The sequence below is a fragment of the Seriola aureovittata genome, chromosome 16 (genome assembly GCF_021018895.1).
Source record: "Seriola aureovittata isolate HTS-2021-v1 ecotype China chromosome 16, ASM2101889v1, whole genome shotgun sequence".
NCBI lineage: Eukaryota > Metazoa > Chordata > Actinopteri > Carangiformes > Carangidae > Seriola > Seriola aureovittata.
The window spans coordinates 9,740,819-9,759,859 of record NC_079379.1 but is presented as its reverse complement, the minus strand read 5'-3'; the positions used below and the strand labels follow the sequence as shown (position 1 = coordinate 9,759,859).

Here is a 19,041-nt window from a genome sequence, read left to right as displayed (position 1 = left end):
TTAATTGCAAACTGCCTCTATAAATGTTAATTTGCATAGTGCCTTGCAGTTAATAATATCTTCTACACAAGCTGCTACTGCAGTCAGATCCAGTTCTTCCCAGTTAATGAATTTCAAGTGACTTTTACAGGAATTTGAGATGAGTAAACTTCAAACAGCGGATTAATCCAAATGGCAACACATGACAGTGAAATATCAGCCTGTCAGCACTAAGTATACAAAGTCTTTTTCTTACTGTCAACAAATCCAATGAAAATAATACTGACAGGAATATTAATAGTTGGTCATAAAATTTTGGCCTAATGATGGCGCTAGTTGAGATGATAGAAGTTGGAGGACTTGTTTTCAGCAGCATGGCTGAGAACACTGGGCGACATGCTCCTCCATTATGAACTAGAGAGTCCTAATTACTAATTATCATTAGCAAAGAGAGGCACACGCAACATTCAGGTATCCTCTCATACCTCCAGTGCTTGGATCAAGTAGCATCAGATTAAGTGGCTACAGGTGTTTCAGTGTCAGATCTATGACCCATTTTTAAAGATTTGTCTCAAATAGATGATTTTGGCGCAAACAGAAACGGCATGGAAGTCAGAGATAGAGCTGCAACATCACTCCCAGATACTGTATATTCTATCGTTTATTATCATACAGTATATGATAAAGGAAACGCTTCGAATCCACACATTTTAGGAGCGAGAAACAGCAAATTTTGGCATTTTTTCTTGAAAACTGATCAATTAATTGCCTAATTGTTGCATCTCTACACAGAAAATATAAAGACTCTTCATGGGATTGCCAATAAGGAAAATATAGAATGCCAGCCTTATCTTTCAATAAATAACGGCCTACAATATAAAGCTACCGATGCTACTTTAATTTTAAACATTGTGCATGTTTACATTAAAGTTTTTTTTTTTCCCCCTCAAAACAAAACACCCTCCTCCTCTTCATCCACAGCAACTTCAATACGCTGACAACCTGATCTCCCTCTTCTTCTCATACACGACGCCAGGCAGAGTAAAATCAATTGCTGGCAACAGGCCCTAACAGCGGATCACAAACAAGCTCAGTAATCTTGAATAATCCTTCACGCCTGCTGTGGGAGCAGAGAAAGAGGAAGCCCGAGTCTATTGAAACTGTTTCCTGTCTCTGTAACTGTTTTCAGTTCTGCCTCCCTAATGCAAGACCCGCCCGCTCTGCACCCCATTCCTCCCTGAGATGCAGCCATGAAGAATAAAAAGCTGTTATGTTTAAATTGAAGTTGGCTTATATAAAATAAAATCTTGGGATCCTTTACTGTACAAGGCCTCGTTCCCTCAATAATGAAACAATAAACTGAATGTGAAGCATCTGTGATTACAGACACACCACAAAAGACACTTTGGCATGTGAGCTGGTGAAAATGACTGAAAATAAGAATCGACTCAGCTTGTGTGAGGCTTGCAAGGTGAAAGTGAAAGTTTGATCTGGTAGGCAGCTCCGTGTCTGTTGAAATCTCCCCTCCACGATAACATTTTTTTTTTTTTTTTTTTTTTTAAGTGAAGAATATACAATAGCCACCGTCATCAAGAAGGGAACGAGAATCATTTCCAACTTTACAGTGTGCAGGCTGTAGTTTTAAGTGTGTGAAGCTGTGCATGTGAGTGTGTGTCTGCAGGCAACATGATCAACAAGTAACCAGAAGTTGTCCAGAAAAAAGTCAGATGATATGTGGGATATGTGATATGTTTTTTTTTTGTGCATGTGTTTCTGACTCCTTCCTTGTTTCCTTACTGATGTAAACTGGTCCATGAGGCGAAAACATCCCTTTTATCAGGAAAAAACTACAAATACAAATCTACTGTAGGAGAATAATTATCCATTAATAACCGTTATTAGAATGATCTAACATTATGAAACGTGATATCTTTTATAGCTGCAAGAAAACGACTATACAGATGTAAATAAAGCCTCTTGCGGCGCTCACAATCAGTTAGAACAGAGAAACAGATCGACCACTTCACTTGCAGAGTGATTGCTTGGTGTGTGCAGGTGCGTATGTGTGTTTTTTTTGCTTTTGTATGTTGTTCTGCTGGTGTATTCTGGTGTATTCATGACTGTCCTCCTACTTGAGAACTTTGGCTACGGAGGAGTAGGCGATGTGGATCTCGTCGTCGATCGGGCAGGTGGAGGCAAACTCCTCCCGGGCGTACGCAGCGTTCAGGTACCTCCAGAGGTTTGTTAGATACTGAGGAATGCTGAATTGTCGGTATTTCAAACACACGACCTGGAGGGGAAAACCACAAGGACACAATCAATAAGTCATTCAATAAGTAATTTTGACTTATGACTTATGGCATGACAAGCCTTCAGTTGATGAAATAAAAACATGGACTCTGCCTCATAATCTATTCCTCCCAGGCCCCCTCCCCGTGCTGCAGGGCTTAAAACAGAAGATTACCTTCACGATGTGGAGCTTAGGCAGCAAGTTGCAGTCAGCCAGAGTAAGCTCTTGGCCATCCAGGAAGGGGCGGGACGAGGAAGTGACCTCATCAGCGCTATTCTCGTCGATCTCATCAGGAAGTGCAGAGCCGAGGTAGTCATCCAGCTTCTTCAGAGCTTTCAGCAGACCTTTCTCTAGATCTGAACACACGTGGATACACAGAAAATATTAAAGTTCAACATGCAATCAAAGCTAAAGGGACAGTTTGTTTCTCCAAAAAGGAGAGAAAAGAGAAAACTACCATGACTTCAGACAAAGTCAATTTTTTTTTTTGGTTTAAATGGCTGAAATTACCATGAAATAAAGAAATAACCATGTAGACTAAATAAACCCACAATTTTCACCCGACCACAGTGACATTTCCAGTGAGATCACCCAGCACAAAGAGCGGCAGGTGACCTGTTTGCACTGAGGCAGAAAAGCTCAGAACATAATGTTATTAACTCGGATGCTCCCTGCTGGTTTTCTGTCCGTCAGAGAACGACAGAAGGAGCTCAGCAGCGTTTTGTTTTTATTTTTTTTACAGAAAATACCACCACGAATAAAACAAGGTTTATTAGAAATGTAGAAAAGTTTAGAGTCTAGATGAAGCAAGGATTTTATGATAATCAAGTTATATTTCTGATTTAGAGAGATTATGCCTCACTTACTTTCATTGGCCTGAGGGTTCGAATTCTTGACGTAAGCAGAGAACTTGGAGAAGACGTCCATGCCTGCTGTGTTGGACTCTGGGTTGCGAGCAGCCAGGCGAGGATACCTAAACAACAGAGAGATGGATATTAATTCACACATCAATATATCATATCACATAAATTTCATATGAATTGAATGCATGAACTCTACAGAACAAAGCTTAGACCAAGAGGATGGTGGGTCACTCCTACAGGATGGCACAGAGACTCCAAGCCAAAAAATGTATTCAAATACATAAAACAAGCATCAGAGTCGGATCAAAATGTTGTGAATTTTGAATAACTTTTGTGGCTTAGAGTTAATGTGCAGGCATTACTTTTTCCATTGGCCTATAAAATATCAGAGTAAAAACATCAAATAGTTTGTTTTGTCCAATTAAGTCCAAAGATAATCATCAACCGCAAATCCTCACATGTGAGAAAATGAATGAATAATTGCTGATTCAATTAATTAATTGCTTCAGTTCTGACAACAACAAAGTAAAACAGAAATTACTTTGGAGGACAGAGATTTTCCTCCAGGAACTCCTCAATCTTGTTGGTGTCAGTTTTCACCTCGCTGCCGTACAACAGGAAGGGAGGCTGAGCACCAGGAGCCAGGTCCTTCAAGATGTCAGGCTTCCTAAAGATAGACGGAAAAGGACACGGTCAGGCTAATGGGGGAGAAAAGGGGAATTAGACAAAAAAAGAAAAGGAAGCTGAGTAAAAATATCAAACTACAGGACACTACTCATGTTTGCTGCTAAATCTGCACCAAGCTTTCACTAAAATCTGTGCAAGAGTTGCTTTATATCTTTTAACACCTGTTAAATGAATGAAATGCCTCCTGTTCCTTTACTGGATGGTACATTTGGGAGCATTAAAACAGTAGGCGGACATTCCTCTGTGGTGCCAATGTAAACCGACAATACTGCCAGAGGAAAAAAAAACAAAACATCACTCACACACACACACACGAAAGATGTGTGTTTTTACCTCTTCATGTCCACTGTGGTAACGTCGAAAGTGACTCCTTTCAGCCACAGCACCATGAAGAGACGCTGGGAGAAAGGACAGTTGCCGATGCTCTGACCATCGCTCCCCGCCTGGGAAACAGAAACAGAGAGAAACAGGTGAAAATGTTCTAAATGCACCAAATGTTTTTTTTATTTGTTCATGTACTTGCTTAACAGCTGGGCTGCAGCTACTTATCATTTTTATTATCAATTATTTGATTAATCATTCTATAAAATACCTGAAAATAGTAAAAATGCCCTTTATAATTTTTCCACAGAAGGCGACACTTTAAAATGTCTTGTTTTGTCCGACCAGTAGTTCAGAAATATTCAGTTTTGTATCACGTATAAGAAAGAAAAGCATCGAATCCTCACATTTGAGAAGCTAGAAATAGTAAACATTGACATTTTTGCTTATAAAATTATTCTGTTAATCAACTAATCTATTAATTGACTAATTGAATGCAGCTCTACTGTTAAAGTTCATCATATGTAGTGATTATTTTTCTGGCCATTGGGCGGGGACATATAAGGGGACAAGGCGGATATGTCATGTATGTTGCTGTTAATTAACAGTGTTTCAGTGGAATTTTCTCTTTTTTGTAAAAACAAAACGTTAATAAAAAAGAAATGAATTTTGAAAAAGAAGTTTTCACTCTTCAACCAAGACACACTCAGGTTACAGCTTCTCAAACGTGCAGATTCTGTGTCTTAAAACATTGTAATTTGAGTATTTTTGGTTTGGAGAGAACAAGCAATTTAAAAGACATCACACTGGGCTGTGAAAAGGGAAAATGTACTTTTTTTTGTTGTTGCTATTTTCTGGTCATTTCATTGACCAAACAATTGATCAATTAATGGAGGAAATAATCAGCATATTCAACCATAATGAAAATAATAGTTACTTAGAAGCAACATAAATCATTCTCACATTAAAGCAGACTTTACAGGCCACTCGGGAAATGACCAAACAGCTTTAAAATGCACTGTGTGGCTGTAGGAAGCCACATTTCATATTAAGTCACTCTGACTCCTTACAGATCTGTCCTGTGGCCTGTGTGGCTCAACAACATGGAGTCAGGAGAAACCACAGTCCACGTGAAGATATTATTTTATTATTCTTTCATTAACCATATCAAGTGTCATTAAGTGGGCTGACTAGAAAACAGGATTTAGAGAAGTTACAACAGCATCATTCACCTCTGAGTACAAAAAACAGAAGAGGGTGGTGCACATGTTCACACAGAGGAATCATTGAAACTTGTGTAAGACCATGAGGGGAGGCAGAGAGAGACATATTGGTCATATCTGAGCATGTTTTTTGGCTCAAACTAAACGGGATTAGCCTGCCTGACCAACATACTAAATATAGATTAAAGTCGACTGACCATGATCTTAATGTGCTTTTAATTAGATTAGTCTTACTGTTGTTTATAAACCCAGTGAGTCAGCACAGGTGGTCTAAATGATAAGAAAATTATTACTCAGATATTGAATGTAATTCAAAGCGAACAAGGTGACATTATGTCTCTGGTGTATTTGCCATAGAGATATGTTATCAATATACTGATAATGGCCAGATAAAAGACCAAGAAACACTTAAATAAATCAAAGTCACATAATGTCGCAGTCCCCGCGTCACTTTTCTGGGTGTGATGGGTTTTTTTTTTCCTTCTGTCATCATTCAATCGCTTACCTTCACAAAAAGTTCAACCTTGGGCTGACTTGCGTCGCTCATCTTCTCCTGCTGATGCACGAAACCCTTTTTAAGGAGGACACAGACATAAACAAGCGGTTAAAATAAAGCTAAGTGAAGCACAAAGTTGTATTTTCTGAACGAGAAACTAAACGAAGTCGAAACTCGGGCAGCCAAGCCCATCATCTTCCGCTGCAAACCCAGCTGGGCAAATCACTAATTTAACATTGTAGCGGGGGCAGAAAAGCAGCGTAAAAGTTACACAGAGCAAACCTCGGCTTCTAATAAAGCATAAAACAATAAACTGTGGATGATTTTGAGTGTGCAGACCTCACTTCAAAGTGCTGAAAGTCGTCGCCTGTCGCTGCCTGCTGGTCGCTGGTTTCTCCTCCCAGTTCTGCCGCTGTCTGCATCTACACGCTCAGCAGCGCGGCAGAGCCTCCATTTCCTGGTGCCGCGCGACCGACACAGCTCTCAGCAAATAAAGTGACGTTCAAGACCGTCAACGAGAAACAAAACCGCTTACTGGAGGAAAAAGAAGAAGAAGTAGAGAGGCCGCCAGGGGTGAGATGCAGGGTTAGAGAGGAGAGCTGTGGTCTTATATTAACATTAAACATCATTTATTTCAAAAGAGAAACCGAACTTTTAGTTAGACTGCAGTTCAGATATGAGTAGATGGAGCTGAATGTGGCCTAAAAACTTCCAGATTGAAAAGGTTATTTAGAAAAGTCATGTTGGTTTTAACAGTGGGCTACACAGGGCATGAACACACCTGTATCTTACTTTAAAATACAGCTTAAAAGCAGCTGAGACATTGAGTTTCTGTGTCCACCCCGTGTACCCAAACCTAAGTTATGAATATATAATACATTTAACCTTTCAGCATCACTTTGACCTTGGTAGTGCTACTTCAGGTGTGTTTTGGTCTGTGCCAAACTTAATCTTCACTCAACTTTGACAAATTAGACATTCTTTGAAAGCTTTAAGTCTCCTGATTCAGTCTGTGCAGAGAGGATCCCCATGTCACTGCAGCACAGAACTGGCTCAGACTTGTGGCTATGGATCAAAATGGTTTTCCATAGTAAGAGTACAACTGGCCTTATATTTATTTTTATGTGAAACCAAATATGCAGGGTAGAAAAACTGACATTTCTATCATGTCTGTGCCTCTAACTTTGGTTCAGCACCTCTTACATTCATTCTGACCTTTTGGTTGTAAAACTTGTCTCACCTTTCAAAGGTGCACTCAAACACACATTTTCCAGCATTAGTTTTACACATGAAACTCTATACTCACAGCAGCACTATAGCTATATCTGCATAGTTGTAAGTAATTTGAATTGTTCTGTGCGTATTGCGTCTAACACCAGTTACTTGTACTTGTGTGTGTCTGCCATGTACAGACTGTCTTTTACTGTTTTTACTGTGAATGTTAAATGTTGTGCCCCTACTGAAAACCATTGTCCCTCCGCCATAATTAAGACAACCAGTCAGTCAGTCAGTCAGTCAGTCAATCAATCAATTCATCTTCAAAATGAAAATATAATATGTGCAACTTTCATGCCACTAGTCAAGATGGGACAGGGTGTAACTTTTGTGATGGCAGAACTTACATTTGCATTAATTTGCATAGCAAACCCGAACCATTGCTCATATACCTTCAGAAAAATGTAGGAAAGCAGGTTTGTTTGAGAGGGACTTTAAAATTGTGCCTGAAGTTCAGTATCAGGAGGAGTTTCTTATTTTGATGTTTTTGCACTGTAATGTGTTGGATGTCACAAAAGTGTGATGTGTAACTTTTTTTTATAAGCAGTCATTTTAGGTTTGTTGTGACACTTAAGTTCAGATCATAATTCTTCCAAAAGTTAAAATCTTTTTGCAGCAATGTGCATAAAATATAATAATAAAATATATACACAATAGAAACACAATAGGAAAACTGAAGACATAAACAGTGGGGCTACTTTATGCACAACACGGAATACAGTCAAAGGTTCATGAAATAAAAGCAAAGAAAAAGAAAAATATGAATAAAAAATATATTTAAATTGAATTCAAAAAATCAACACAGTTCTGAGTGGTGTGTGTTGCAGTACAGTAACAGGCCAGTAGAGGGAGGTATGGAGCTTTACATTACTTGCTGCCTTCAAAGGATAAACAAAACATGAAAAACTGTACGAAGTCTGATCCAAAAATCTGGAAAATCAATATGGAGTTATGAGGAAGGTTCTGCTCGGTTCTCCGTCCAATGAGCATGTAAAACCAACAGTCAAAGCCTTAATTCAGACACAGTGTTTTCTGCATCATGGAGCCCCACCCTGGGGTCCAGAAACAGGAGGAGTCCTTGAGGAACTTCTAGTGGCCAGTCATTTAATTCAATGTGTCTTAAAACTGGCCTCTGGAACCTTTTAAAAAGTGATTATAGGTTTAACTTTCCACTGACAAAAAAACCCAAAAATATTTCACTTAGGGGTTTGTGGTAAAACTGTTATATATTGGAAATGGATCAATTCATGAATGGTGCGATTACATTTTCAAACAACACTACAAAGATAAAGGAAAAAAAACAGTAATTTTCCATGTTAAAATTGTTTTGGACCCTCATAGAACAAAATGTATAGATTATGACAAAACATGTTTTGTATAAAGCTGGAGAAATCAGAAAAATTCATACATTTGATAGTCCAAAGTTAGTGCCTGATCTGGTTGAGAAGGTGGATCACTCAACCAAATAATTGTCCTTTTCATTTCAAGTCACATATCCTTTTAATTTTAAAGGGTCTAAGTCTAAATGTGGGGATTTTTTCACTTTTTCAGTCATTTAAAATCTACTTTTAAATATTTTTTGTTGAATCTTGGCTGCTAATAAATCAGAGGCCAATGCTGCACTTACTGTTCTGCCCAATATTTACAATATCAGGTTGCAGTGTCATTGTGTTGTCACTGTGCTGTTCTGCTCCTGTGTACGATGCACTAGAGGGCGTCCTTGCTTTTGAAATGATTCGCAGGACGACAGGATTATTCCATCACACGTCTGTGGAGAGAACCCGACTCCAGTCTGCGTTGTAGCTGGCAGCTACTGACAACTCAACATGTCACAGCACAGATCCTTCTTCCAAACCCCTCCCAAATAAATACTGTATCTAAAACGCAATCAAACCTGTTTTATGTCTCTGTTAACACTAATACTGCTTCATGCCCAGGAGTCATATTTTTTTAAGGATATAGTCCACCTAAGCGTGTTAATGCTGTCAACTATCTGGTTATCCTAATTATAGTACACTTTGGCCACAAGTTTAGAAACACTGAGGCCATTAGAAGTTTCTCCTCCGCTATCCTCTCAAAAAATCTCTAAAGTGTTTTAAAGATTCTGGTTTTTCATATTGTATATAATCTGTGTGCTGTTATGTTCTATCTTTTGCAAGTTTCCTCTGAAAAACTGCTTCAAAACACAACCCAACTAACTAAATATGACTATAGCTCAGAACTTTGTCTGTTTTTTCCTGTAATTAACCAGATTATGTAGTTCACTCCAGGAAGTTAGGGACCCGTAAATGAAACATTACAGTTTTATTTCTTAACATAAAGCTCTAAAAGCTCCTCTGAGCCTTCTCTCTGCTGCCAGAAATTAAATTTGTTGGCCTAGAAGTACTCACAGTTAAATATACTAAGTTTTAAACACCTGATTTAACAAAAATATAACTGCTGACCGCTGTAAAATCCCTCTATGTTACTTAAATAATGTATTGGAGACATGATTTCAGTGTCCTCGATGGTAGTGAGCACCCTGAATCCGTATTTTATGATGACAAGAGGCAGAAAACAGGTTATAATGACTTTTTTAATGGTGCTTCATGGATTTCAAATTCAAATTAAAATAGTTCATTAGTAGGTAAATAGGACAAATCAGTGTTAGGAGTATACTGATTAATACTCAACTAGTACAAACAGTAAAAATCCACACCAACAGTAGAAACATGGGCAGATCATGTAAAACTACATCTCCCAGGTGCCCCACAGAGAGGACAGGACGGCAGCACAAAGGGCCACAGTCAGGGAGATCTGCACAGAGGAGGCTCCGTTGCACAGATCTGTGGTACAGCACTGGAAACTGCTGGTGTAACCAGCGCCCGCGATGGCGCCAGTCAGCGTCCTCCCACACAGGTCTGAGTCCAGGCAGCCGCGGGTGTGCAGGGTGAGCGTCCCTGTAGCGTTGAACTCTGGGAGAATGAAAATGAATGTGAAAATTAAAGGAGGTTAATTTAGAGTGTTTTGAAATTATTACTTTTTTATCAGATTTTATAGTAATAATTAACAATAATATTTCTACATATATACAGCGTCACGATAAAGTGAGTAAACTCCTTGGAATCACCTGTATTTATGTATAAATTTGTCTTAAAATATGGTCAGATCTTCATCTGAGTTACAATCATGAACAAACACAATCTATTTCAACTAATCACACACAAATCCTTGTATTGTTCTTGTCCATATTGAAAACATAATTCAAACATTCACAGTGTTGGAAAAAGCATGTGAACCCCTCAGCTAATGACATCAACAAAAACTAACTGGAATCAGGAGTTCTCAAACCTGGAGTCCAATCAATGAAACTAGATTGGAAGTGTGGGTTAAAGCTACTCAAACATCTGCTGATATGAACCATGCGTCACAAAACAAAGAGAGGAACAATCATACCAGATATCCTTCATTTATTTGTGACTTAAGATCAGTTCACATTTTATGAATGCAGAAAACCAGGTCATTCCAAAGGGTTCACATCCTTTCTCTTGCCACTGTTTAATCTATCAACTATTCACACTGTGCAGGTACTTTATTTGTACTTTGTACTTTATTTGCAGAAGCAGTGACAAAACTGAGCTTTAACCAAATTTTCTCATGTTTGGTTTTATTGTACATTTCTGTATAAAATGCAGTATTTCCAGTGTTGTAGAGGTTTCCTTACGCGCTTCTCCGGTATAACAGCTCTCAGTTGCATTATTGCATGTGACATCACTCCCCAGCAGGCACGTCCCAAATATGCCAACAGGACACTGACGGCACCTCAGGCAGTGTGCTGTGCAACGAAAAGAAAGACAGGAGGAAACCTGTGATAATCAGGTTCACAGAAACTCGCTCAACAACATAGTTCCTTGAGTTGAACAGTGTCAGGAAATCTGTGCTAGAAATCTGGTTTTGGTTGGGATTTTCTGAAGCCATCCTCGCACTGATAATATTTGTTCTCATGCGCTGTGATGAGTCGAATTGCCGCAGGAAAGCAGAGAGAATAAATAAATCAAAGCCCTAAAGGTTTTGTGAATGAGTATTTCCATTTTATAATAAGAATAGATGAAAGTCAGATGACACTTGATGATTCAGTGGTACTCTACTCTGTCATCTCCTGAAAGGTGCGTTTTAAAATTATTTTATAGCTAATAGTAATGCTACTCATCCTTACCCATTGTGTGTTTCACTTACAGTGGTTATTTTTTCATAGTAAACTGGCATTACTCCTAACAATATTTTGTCCTTTGTCTGATTTTTTTATAAACTAGGATGCAATGCGCCCCTGAAACTAGAGGTCCAGTCCATACGCTTCCTTAAATTTCTAAAGTCTATGAATTGTTGCATTTTTAGGCAAGTGAATACATTTACCCTTAAATTCTTTTTAACCAGGTACTCAGGAAGCAAGACGCTCTCCAAATGCTTTATGCTGCTTTTAAATTGCCTCTAGTCTCATAATGTGTATCAATTCAGAACAGGAGTCCCCTCTGACATCTGTGGCAATTAGTCCTGCACAAGACAATTGTACCAGACACAATGTCATTAAGCTGCAGCGCAGCAAAACCACCTGAGACTCAATCAACCATCAATCTTTATTTTTGTTTGTCCCGAGACTTTGTCCTGAGCACTTTGTTTGCTCCTGGTAATGAGGCCAGAGTGCAATCAAGGTAAAAGCCACTCCCTTTGACTACATTTGTCCAGCAATTATAGTGCAGGTCAGTACTTAACACAGACGTGTCTAGTTAATATTGAGGTCACACAAAACGTAGTCTGAAAGACAGACATTGATGTAGTTAAGAGTAAACACATTTGATCTCACAAAAGCAAAAGGAACAATAATATATAAAGGCCTGTTTTAGGTAATCTGTTGTTAGCTTCTTTACAAATAAAGAATTAGGTTTAATTAAATCTGTGTTCTCATTTTCACCCACAGACTGTATGTGAAGACAAATCCTCTTATTTCACCTCAGAAGTTATTCTGAACTTACCCGCTGCGATGAAGGCGCTCAGGACAGTCACTGCTTTCCAGAAGTTATTCATCCTTCTCAGGGTTACGAGGTCAACGGGCTTAGTTAGAAAGTTTAAATAGATATTATTTCAAGGTCTGAATACCTCAGTCTGAGTCTAGTGACTGTCTGAAGAGGCAATGAAAAGATTCCACTCACGACTGAATGGTAAAGTTATGTGCAAGAATGAAGTTCATCAGGTTTTGTGTTTTCTGGAAAGTAAAGAGGAAGTCCTGATAAGATTTACATTCACAGCCTAGAGGAAAGTAAAACTCAAGTGCATAAAAAGTCAGAGCATGTAATGTAACTTTTATTAGTTCAGTTCAGTTCAGACAACTTTATTTATCCCCCATAGGCAATTCATTTGTAGCTTCCCAGTCCTTACGTTCGGTCTCAACAAACAACCAACCAACCAGATATAGTTTATTATTTGTTCACCTCTGTTATGAACATGCGGTAAAAGGTTTCAGGCAGTTAAAAGTTTACTTTGTGGTAGTTGAAGATGTATAGAGTTTTCATACTATGTCTATATTTTCACAAAACCCCATATTTCCAGGCATAAAGGCTACAACAATACGACTATCACAATACAGGAGTGTCTACAGGATCCATCAAGTTGCATGCACACAAAGACAACAGGGGATCTTTGTTTTCATTTTTAAAGGCTCAAGTTGCTCCAAACAGCCAGTAGGGCGGCGCCCAAAGCAGCAGTGAGAGAGAACTGGATGGATGCGGCTCCGTTACAGCAGTCGGTGCTGCAGCAGGTCCTGTTGACGGTGTATCCGGCAGTCAGGAGGGATCCCGTTTCAGTTTGGTTGCAGAGGGAGGAGGCCAGGCAGCCTTGGGTCTGCAGGCTGAGCAAACTGCTGATGTTGAAGGCTGAAATGGGGAGACAAGGAGACGAAGAGAGTTTTTGTTGGAGTTTTTACATTAAAAATAAAGAGGTGCCGACACATTGTGACACTCAAAGGATCATTGAAGTGTCACTCACCCAGGTTTCCCCAGTAGCAGCTGGACTGAGAGTCGCTGCAGGTTTCAGTGGAGCTGAACAGACATTTACCTGCGATCCCCACCCTGCAGGTGTTGCAGGTCAGCGACTCACCTATGATTGAATGAAATGAAATGAATGAATGAGAGATTTAGAAGAGCACATGATGAGGATGAGATAAGAGAGAGAAAGTGCTGAGACAGATGACGTACTGCTTTCTTTATACGAGGGAGGAACATTATTGAAGTAACAGAACATTACACAATAAGCCACCACTGACCTAAATGCAGCATCAGGATCAACTTCTTTATCACTTCTCATCATTGTCAAAGTCAGCAAAGTTGACATCATTTTCAGAAATGCCATTTCAACATGATAAAATGTTCTTATCAAACACTTTCGGTGCCTCAGAGCTTTTATTAAGTGTTACTGTTTTATACGAATCACTCTGCATGAAAGTCACAAGTCAATTTATACCATATAATTTTAATACAGCTTGTCAAAAGTAAATTGTTTTACAGATTTCTTTCCACTGTCACTCATTCGTTGTATTCTGGCGGAGAAATACTGAATCCTTTACAAGTAAACTGCCAAAAAGTCATAAAACCCCCAAATTTTCAGAAAGACATTACCAAGGACAAGACCTTGGTGTTACAGCCTGGAAGCTACAATCAGTAAATATTTTGAATTTTTGATTGAAAAGTGACACAACCGATCTGAATCGATTGTCCAAATAGTTGCCAATACATTTTAATTAATTAATCTTTGCAGCTCTAGTTCAAGTAAAGACATGTGAAGACGAATTTTGTTTTTTTTCAAAACTGAAGATATAGTGAGATATAGCGTGCCCCTACCTGTAACAACCATTGCCATAAAGGCTGCACAGACAAATAGCAATTTCTTCATTTTGCTCTTACACAAATGTTTGTTTTATAAAGAGAGTTTCAGCACAAATAAGAAGATCCAAATGTAACAGCGGTGGTCAAAGAGACGAGCAACGATCCAACTGTCCAGGTCAGTGTCTGAAATGGGAGCTTTATCAGCCTTGGTCACCTGGTTGCGATGAGGATCTCAGATTGGTCATCAACAATGAGTAAAAAAGATGAATGCCTTTCATTTTCACTTGTCAAACTCAGACAGCTTTGAAAAGCCAAACAAAGAGAAAAAGAGATAATGGACGGTCATCTCTTTACTGTGTTTGTGTGTGTGCGTAGTTGAATATGTGTGTGTTTGTGTTTGTTTGAACCTTCACTTTCAAAAGCATTTCATTACAAAAGAGGACAAAGCTACCAAGTTTCAGTCAATAATGGGAAATGTCCTCAATAATAGGAATCTCTGTGAAGAGACACTCCCTTTACTCTTTGCCATCTTTTTTTTTCTATTTTTTTTTTTACTTTTGACAATTTCCACATAGATCATGGACACTCAGACTTTACCATTGGCACTGTACGTGAGACAAAATAACCTCAAAAGTCAATTTTCAAGTGTAGAATAGAATAGAAATAGAAACTGAAGAGAAGCTGTGAGCTCAAAACATTATTTGCATCTTTGAATCAACCTGCAGTACATTATGGTTTTTAAGTTTGTTTGGTATTAGTCAAAAAACAAGGGCTAAAGTTGCAACAGCATTAAATTTACTCACAGTGGTTCATAAGTCTGTAAAGAAAAAATCAACTCCCAAATCCACTGAAAACAGCTGTTTAAGAAGTACACATCTGTAAAGAGGTTAGCTTCACTTAGCTAAAGCTGGAAACTCGAGGAAATAGCTACCCTGCTTCTATCTAAAAAAAAAAAAAAAAAACAATCCTTCTGTCAGCAGCTCTAAAGCTCGCTAATTAACATTTTAAATCTCACTTGTTTAACATGTACTTAACTAGAGAGAGAAAAAAGAAAACAATTTGCGGCTAAGCTAACCGGCTGCAGGCTGTAGCTACATGTTTATGATACAGAGAAGAGAGTGGCATCAATCTCCTCAGCTAGCACTCAGCAAGAAAGCAAACTAGCATATTTCCCCAAATGTCAAACTATTCCTTTATTTGTCACAGCTTTAAATTTACCCACAGGTGCTAAATGTTTTGCATGTTTCTTTATAACATACATACCCAAATAAAAGCAGTTTATAATATTTGGAGTTCATTCGTTTCTTATTTGCCATGAGTTACATGAGCTAAAATGGTTAGCTTAATTTTGCTCAAAGACTGGAAATAGTGGGAAACATTAATTTGTTTAATCTGTACAAAAGCCAAAGAGTATAAACAATATATTGTGATTTTTATGAGCGGTTCTGTTGCAAATTATTTTATGGTTTCATACCAATCTCACAGTGATGATGAGACTTACAGCTCAAAGAGATATGTGACTTCCATGAACCCACAGCCTCTCATCTTGTTTACAGATTAAACAAAGATATAATATTAGTTTAGATGATAAGAGGTGCTGGAAGGCGGGATCTATCCTCTTCAGACAGAGCCACAATAGCTGTTTTGTGCTAAGCTAACAGACTGCTATAAGTAAAACTGCTATGCTGTAATTAAGATACCGACATGGGAGTGATATTTATCTTCTCATCTTGCCCACAACAAAAATGTGAAAACTACTACTTTAACACTGTTTTGTTTGTTCGTCGTTTGCATTATCCAAACCTTGTCTCCGAGACAACAGTTATGTTAGCATATCGTATCATACCGATCATGTGGAGGCTGTGTTCCAAATAAACACTCTGGGAAAACTGGAAATACAATTTCACTAGGAAATAATTTATTTTTTTAACAATCACTATTGGTTTTAAGTTGCTTAAACAGAGGCATTCAGTCCTGGTGTAGAATATAGAGCCAAAAATTGTTCAAACAGGAAATGTAGAGAGACTGTGACCTCAGAAAAAAAAGTTATGTGTTTTCGAAATTGGAAACTTAAAGGAACAATTTGTTGTCCCATCTCCTCCTCTTTAAAGGGCCCATTGGCTCAAAACTGCCACCAGAGCAGCGCACAGAGCCGCGGTCATAGGTAGCTGGATGGAGGCAGCTCCGTTGCACAGGTTGGTGCTGCAGCAGGTCCTGGTGATGGTGTAGTTAACATTCAGGATGGCCCCAGTCTCATTTCTGCATGCATCTTCTTTTGTACAGCCTCGTTGATGGATATCCAAAAGGTCGGCGCTAAACTCTGGAGGAAGCAAAGAGGCAGATATTTACTATGATTCATTTTTTTAATTACCAGAACTGATTTAAATTATGCAGCAGGGATGTGGCTGTCGTTACGGTTTCTTTGTGGTTGTTTGTGTCTCCTCTATGCAGAAAGACATCTTTTGTATTTCAGTTTTTCATATGAGAAACATTATATTTTATGTGTGGCATGTCCAAAAATCATTTTTTAAATTTATTTTAATGAGGACAGCCAACTCTATTGATTCATTTATTCATGTTTTAATTGTGTTTTATATTTTCTTTGTGTGTATGTGCAATACATGCATCTGTTCAGCGTCAGCAGAAAGTCTAACACAGTTTATCTTTAACATTACATTGACAAAAAAAGGCGTTTTGTTCATTGTTTTTATGTATGAAAAAAAGATTAATGTGTCATTCATCTTACTAGCAACTGCAGTGAAACATCTGGTCTGATCTCTAGTGCAATTTATAGGTGCTGCACGGAGGCAGGAGCCGAGGATCGCCACATCACAGGTGTAACAGGAGAGGGACTCAACTGTGAGAGAGGAGAGACAGGGACATGAACAGGACCACTGGAAAAGAATGTTTTATGTTGTTTGATCTCAACCCTCTGGAAAAAGTCAAATAAATATTCCTAAATATCTGACTTCATTTATTTACACCTTTATCAAACAAGCACCTGAAGTAATCACAAAGCACACATCACGACTTTTGTTTCGTAACCTCTCAAGGTGAACACCTCCGGGTGTGTTATCTAAAATGCAATTAAATACAGGATACATGTGTATGACTTTGAAGCCAACTGTACAAAAAGCCACAGTTTTATTTGCTGAAGTTGATATGAGTCATGAGAAGTTTTTCTGGCTCCACCCTGTAACATTAGAGCTGAATGAGATTTGTTTTGTGGTACTTACATTTAACATCAACTTGATTTTCACAGACACAATGTGCTGGTTACAATAAAAACTATCCAAGGTATGTTTTGTCAAAGTCTGTAAAAAAAATACAAACAAAACTACAGCATCTGTATCGTTAGTGGCAGATTAATGTTTATGTTAATATTTAATGTTGATGTTTTGGGTGAACTTATCCTTTCAATGGGCAAATCTTGTTTGAATGGGCAGATCTTTCATACAGCTTGCTGAAGTCATACATCATGCACTGCATTATGTTTTAAATAACATCACATCAAATAACATCATGAATTTGAAATGAAATTAACCAAATTACCGCACAGTTCTGTTCTGATAACACACATCTGCATAAACCACTTTAACTGCTGGATACCCTGTCACTGAATGATATACGGGGCCAAAAACATGGGCCAATAAGATTCATAATTTGTGAAATGATGTTCAGGAATAAATTTAAAGTCAACACATTACAGGATAAATTCTAGTTTTTGAATGTGTGGAACAGATTTGTAGATTGCAGAAAAAAATGAGAATATCTAAATACTTTATCCTTATATCAATGCTTTTGTTTTCTCATGCAAGGTTTTATGGCAGGTTTACTAAGTGCGGTATGCAACTGCAAGTTTTGAAATTATTTCTGATCATGATTTCACAAGCTCAACATCTCATTGATCCTTATTTTGAACCCATACACAGGAACACCCCCCAAAGTTACTGCTTCCCTTGTAAAAAACAAAAAAAACAAAAAAAAAACCCCTACCTGTAACAAACAGAGTCAACAGCGCGGCACAGCTCCACAGAAGTTTGTTCATCGTGATGTTCTTAGATCTACCTGCAGGTGAAAATACCTCCGAAGAGTTTCGGTCGTCTCTAATTTGTGACCGTTTCAAAAGGTGTGCTGAAGCTTTAGGTTTTGTGGACCAGTGATTCAGATTTACATACACCGGGGGAGTTATATCAGTAAAATATGTCAACTGTAGAGATAAGAGAGCGGGAAAGGGATGACATATTCCTGTACGTGAAGTAAAACGAAATAGGAACACAGTCACACCTTCACAGCGCCTGTCATATTAACACTATTGATTGTAAAGAAGTGGATATTATTGCAACATATTTGAATCATTAGTGTTTAAGTGGCTGTGGTTGCTTTCATGCTGAGTGACGGAAGCTGGACATGAAAACCATTGGTCCATTACTAAGTTACCTACTGTACTTCAACTGTATATATATGATTTTTAGTTAAATATTTCAACTTCACGCCTCACTTGAGTGATTTCACAAGCTCTCAAATGCAAAATGGATGTTGATGTTGTAAAGTAAATTTATTAGTTCATCAGTTGAGCTTTTCCGTACCCACTGGCGACTCCGCCAGTATATCCTTTGGTACAAGTACAATCGTTATAGTAGAATATTGCTTGACATATAAATGACTATTAAACTATTTATGTCATCTTTTTTGTTGAAAAGAAGAAAATTGTCCAGTGAGACACAAAGTAGGTAAAAGGATAAATAAATTTATTGGTTATAAAAACAAAAAGCAAAGCAACAACATGGAAGATTTTATGAACTCAATGTTTCCCTGAAACATGCCATTGCTCAACTTCCTTGATGTGGAGTTTCCCTGAGTTATGTAGTTTATGTAACTTCATCATAAAAGTGACCTCTGACATGAGTTATGAAAAATAGAGACTGTGAACATATGAGTAAACATACTCGTAAAATCACCAGGTCCAAAGAGTTTACTATGGATAGTGCCTTTGGTTCTTGGTTGCAGCTGGTTGCTGCGGTTTTGTGATGTTGCACTAGGCGTTTTACAG

General features: G+C 38.2%; 4 protein-coding genes across 5 annotated transcripts; all 4 read right to left on the bottom strand.

The window, feature by feature from the left end:
- Window positions 1-1,635: 1,635 nt before the first annotated feature.
- Window positions 1,636-6,339, bottom strand: clic1 (chloride intracellular channel 1). Of its 2 annotated transcripts, none has more exons than XM_056399452.1 (7): window positions 6,204-6,339; window positions 5,869-5,934; window positions 4,153-4,262; window positions 3,674-3,799; window positions 3,136-3,242; window positions 2,444-2,625; window positions 1,636-2,269 (listed from the first exon to the last, which is right to left on the bottom strand). In XM_056399452.1, the coding sequence occupies exons 1-7, from the start codon at window positions 6,279-6,281 to the stop codon at window positions 2,108-2,110; spliced, it is 831 nt and encodes a 276-aa protein (XP_056255427.1). In that variant the 5' UTR covers window positions 6,282-6,339; the 3' UTR covers window positions 1,636-2,107. The 2 variants fall into 2 exon arrangements, with proteins under 2 accessions (XP_056255427.1, XP_056255428.1); XM_056399453.1 differs by having other exon boundaries at window positions 6,199-6,320.
- Window positions 6,340-9,690: 3,351 nt separating this feature from the next.
- Window positions 9,691-12,342, bottom strand: LOC130183843 (sperm acrosome membrane-associated protein 4-like). Its single transcript, XM_056399569.1, has 3 exons — window positions 12,144-12,342; window positions 10,838-10,948; window positions 9,691-10,088 (listed from the first exon to the last, which is right to left on the bottom strand). The coding sequence occupies exons 1-3, from the start codon at window positions 12,193-12,195 to the stop codon at window positions 9,865-9,867; spliced, it is 387 nt and encodes a 128-aa protein (XP_056255544.1). The 5' UTR covers window positions 12,196-12,342; the 3' UTR covers window positions 9,691-9,864.
- A 117-nt stretch (window positions 12,343-12,459) lies between these two features.
- LOC130183970 (lymphocyte antigen 6 complex locus protein G6d-like) lies at window positions 12,460-13,294 on the bottom strand (the record flags this gene model as incomplete). Its single annotated transcript, XM_056399680.1, has 2 exons — window positions 12,460-13,040; window positions 13,153-13,294. Coding segments are annotated over 2 exons (363 nt in total), but the record flags the coding sequence as incomplete, so codon positions are not given.
- A 321-nt stretch (window positions 13,295-13,615) lies between these two features.
- Window positions 13,616-18,159, bottom strand: LOC130183622 (prostate stem cell antigen-like). The gene is made up of 3 exons (XM_056399211.1): window positions 17,985-18,159; window positions 16,735-16,845; window positions 13,616-16,308 (listed from the first exon to the last, which is right to left on the bottom strand). The coding sequence occupies exons 1-3, from the start codon at window positions 18,034-18,036 to the stop codon at window positions 16,094-16,096; spliced, it is 378 nt and encodes a 125-aa protein (XP_056255186.1). The 5' UTR covers window positions 18,037-18,159; the 3' UTR covers window positions 13,616-16,093.
- Between the last annotated feature and the right edge of the window lie 882 nt (window positions 18,160-19,041).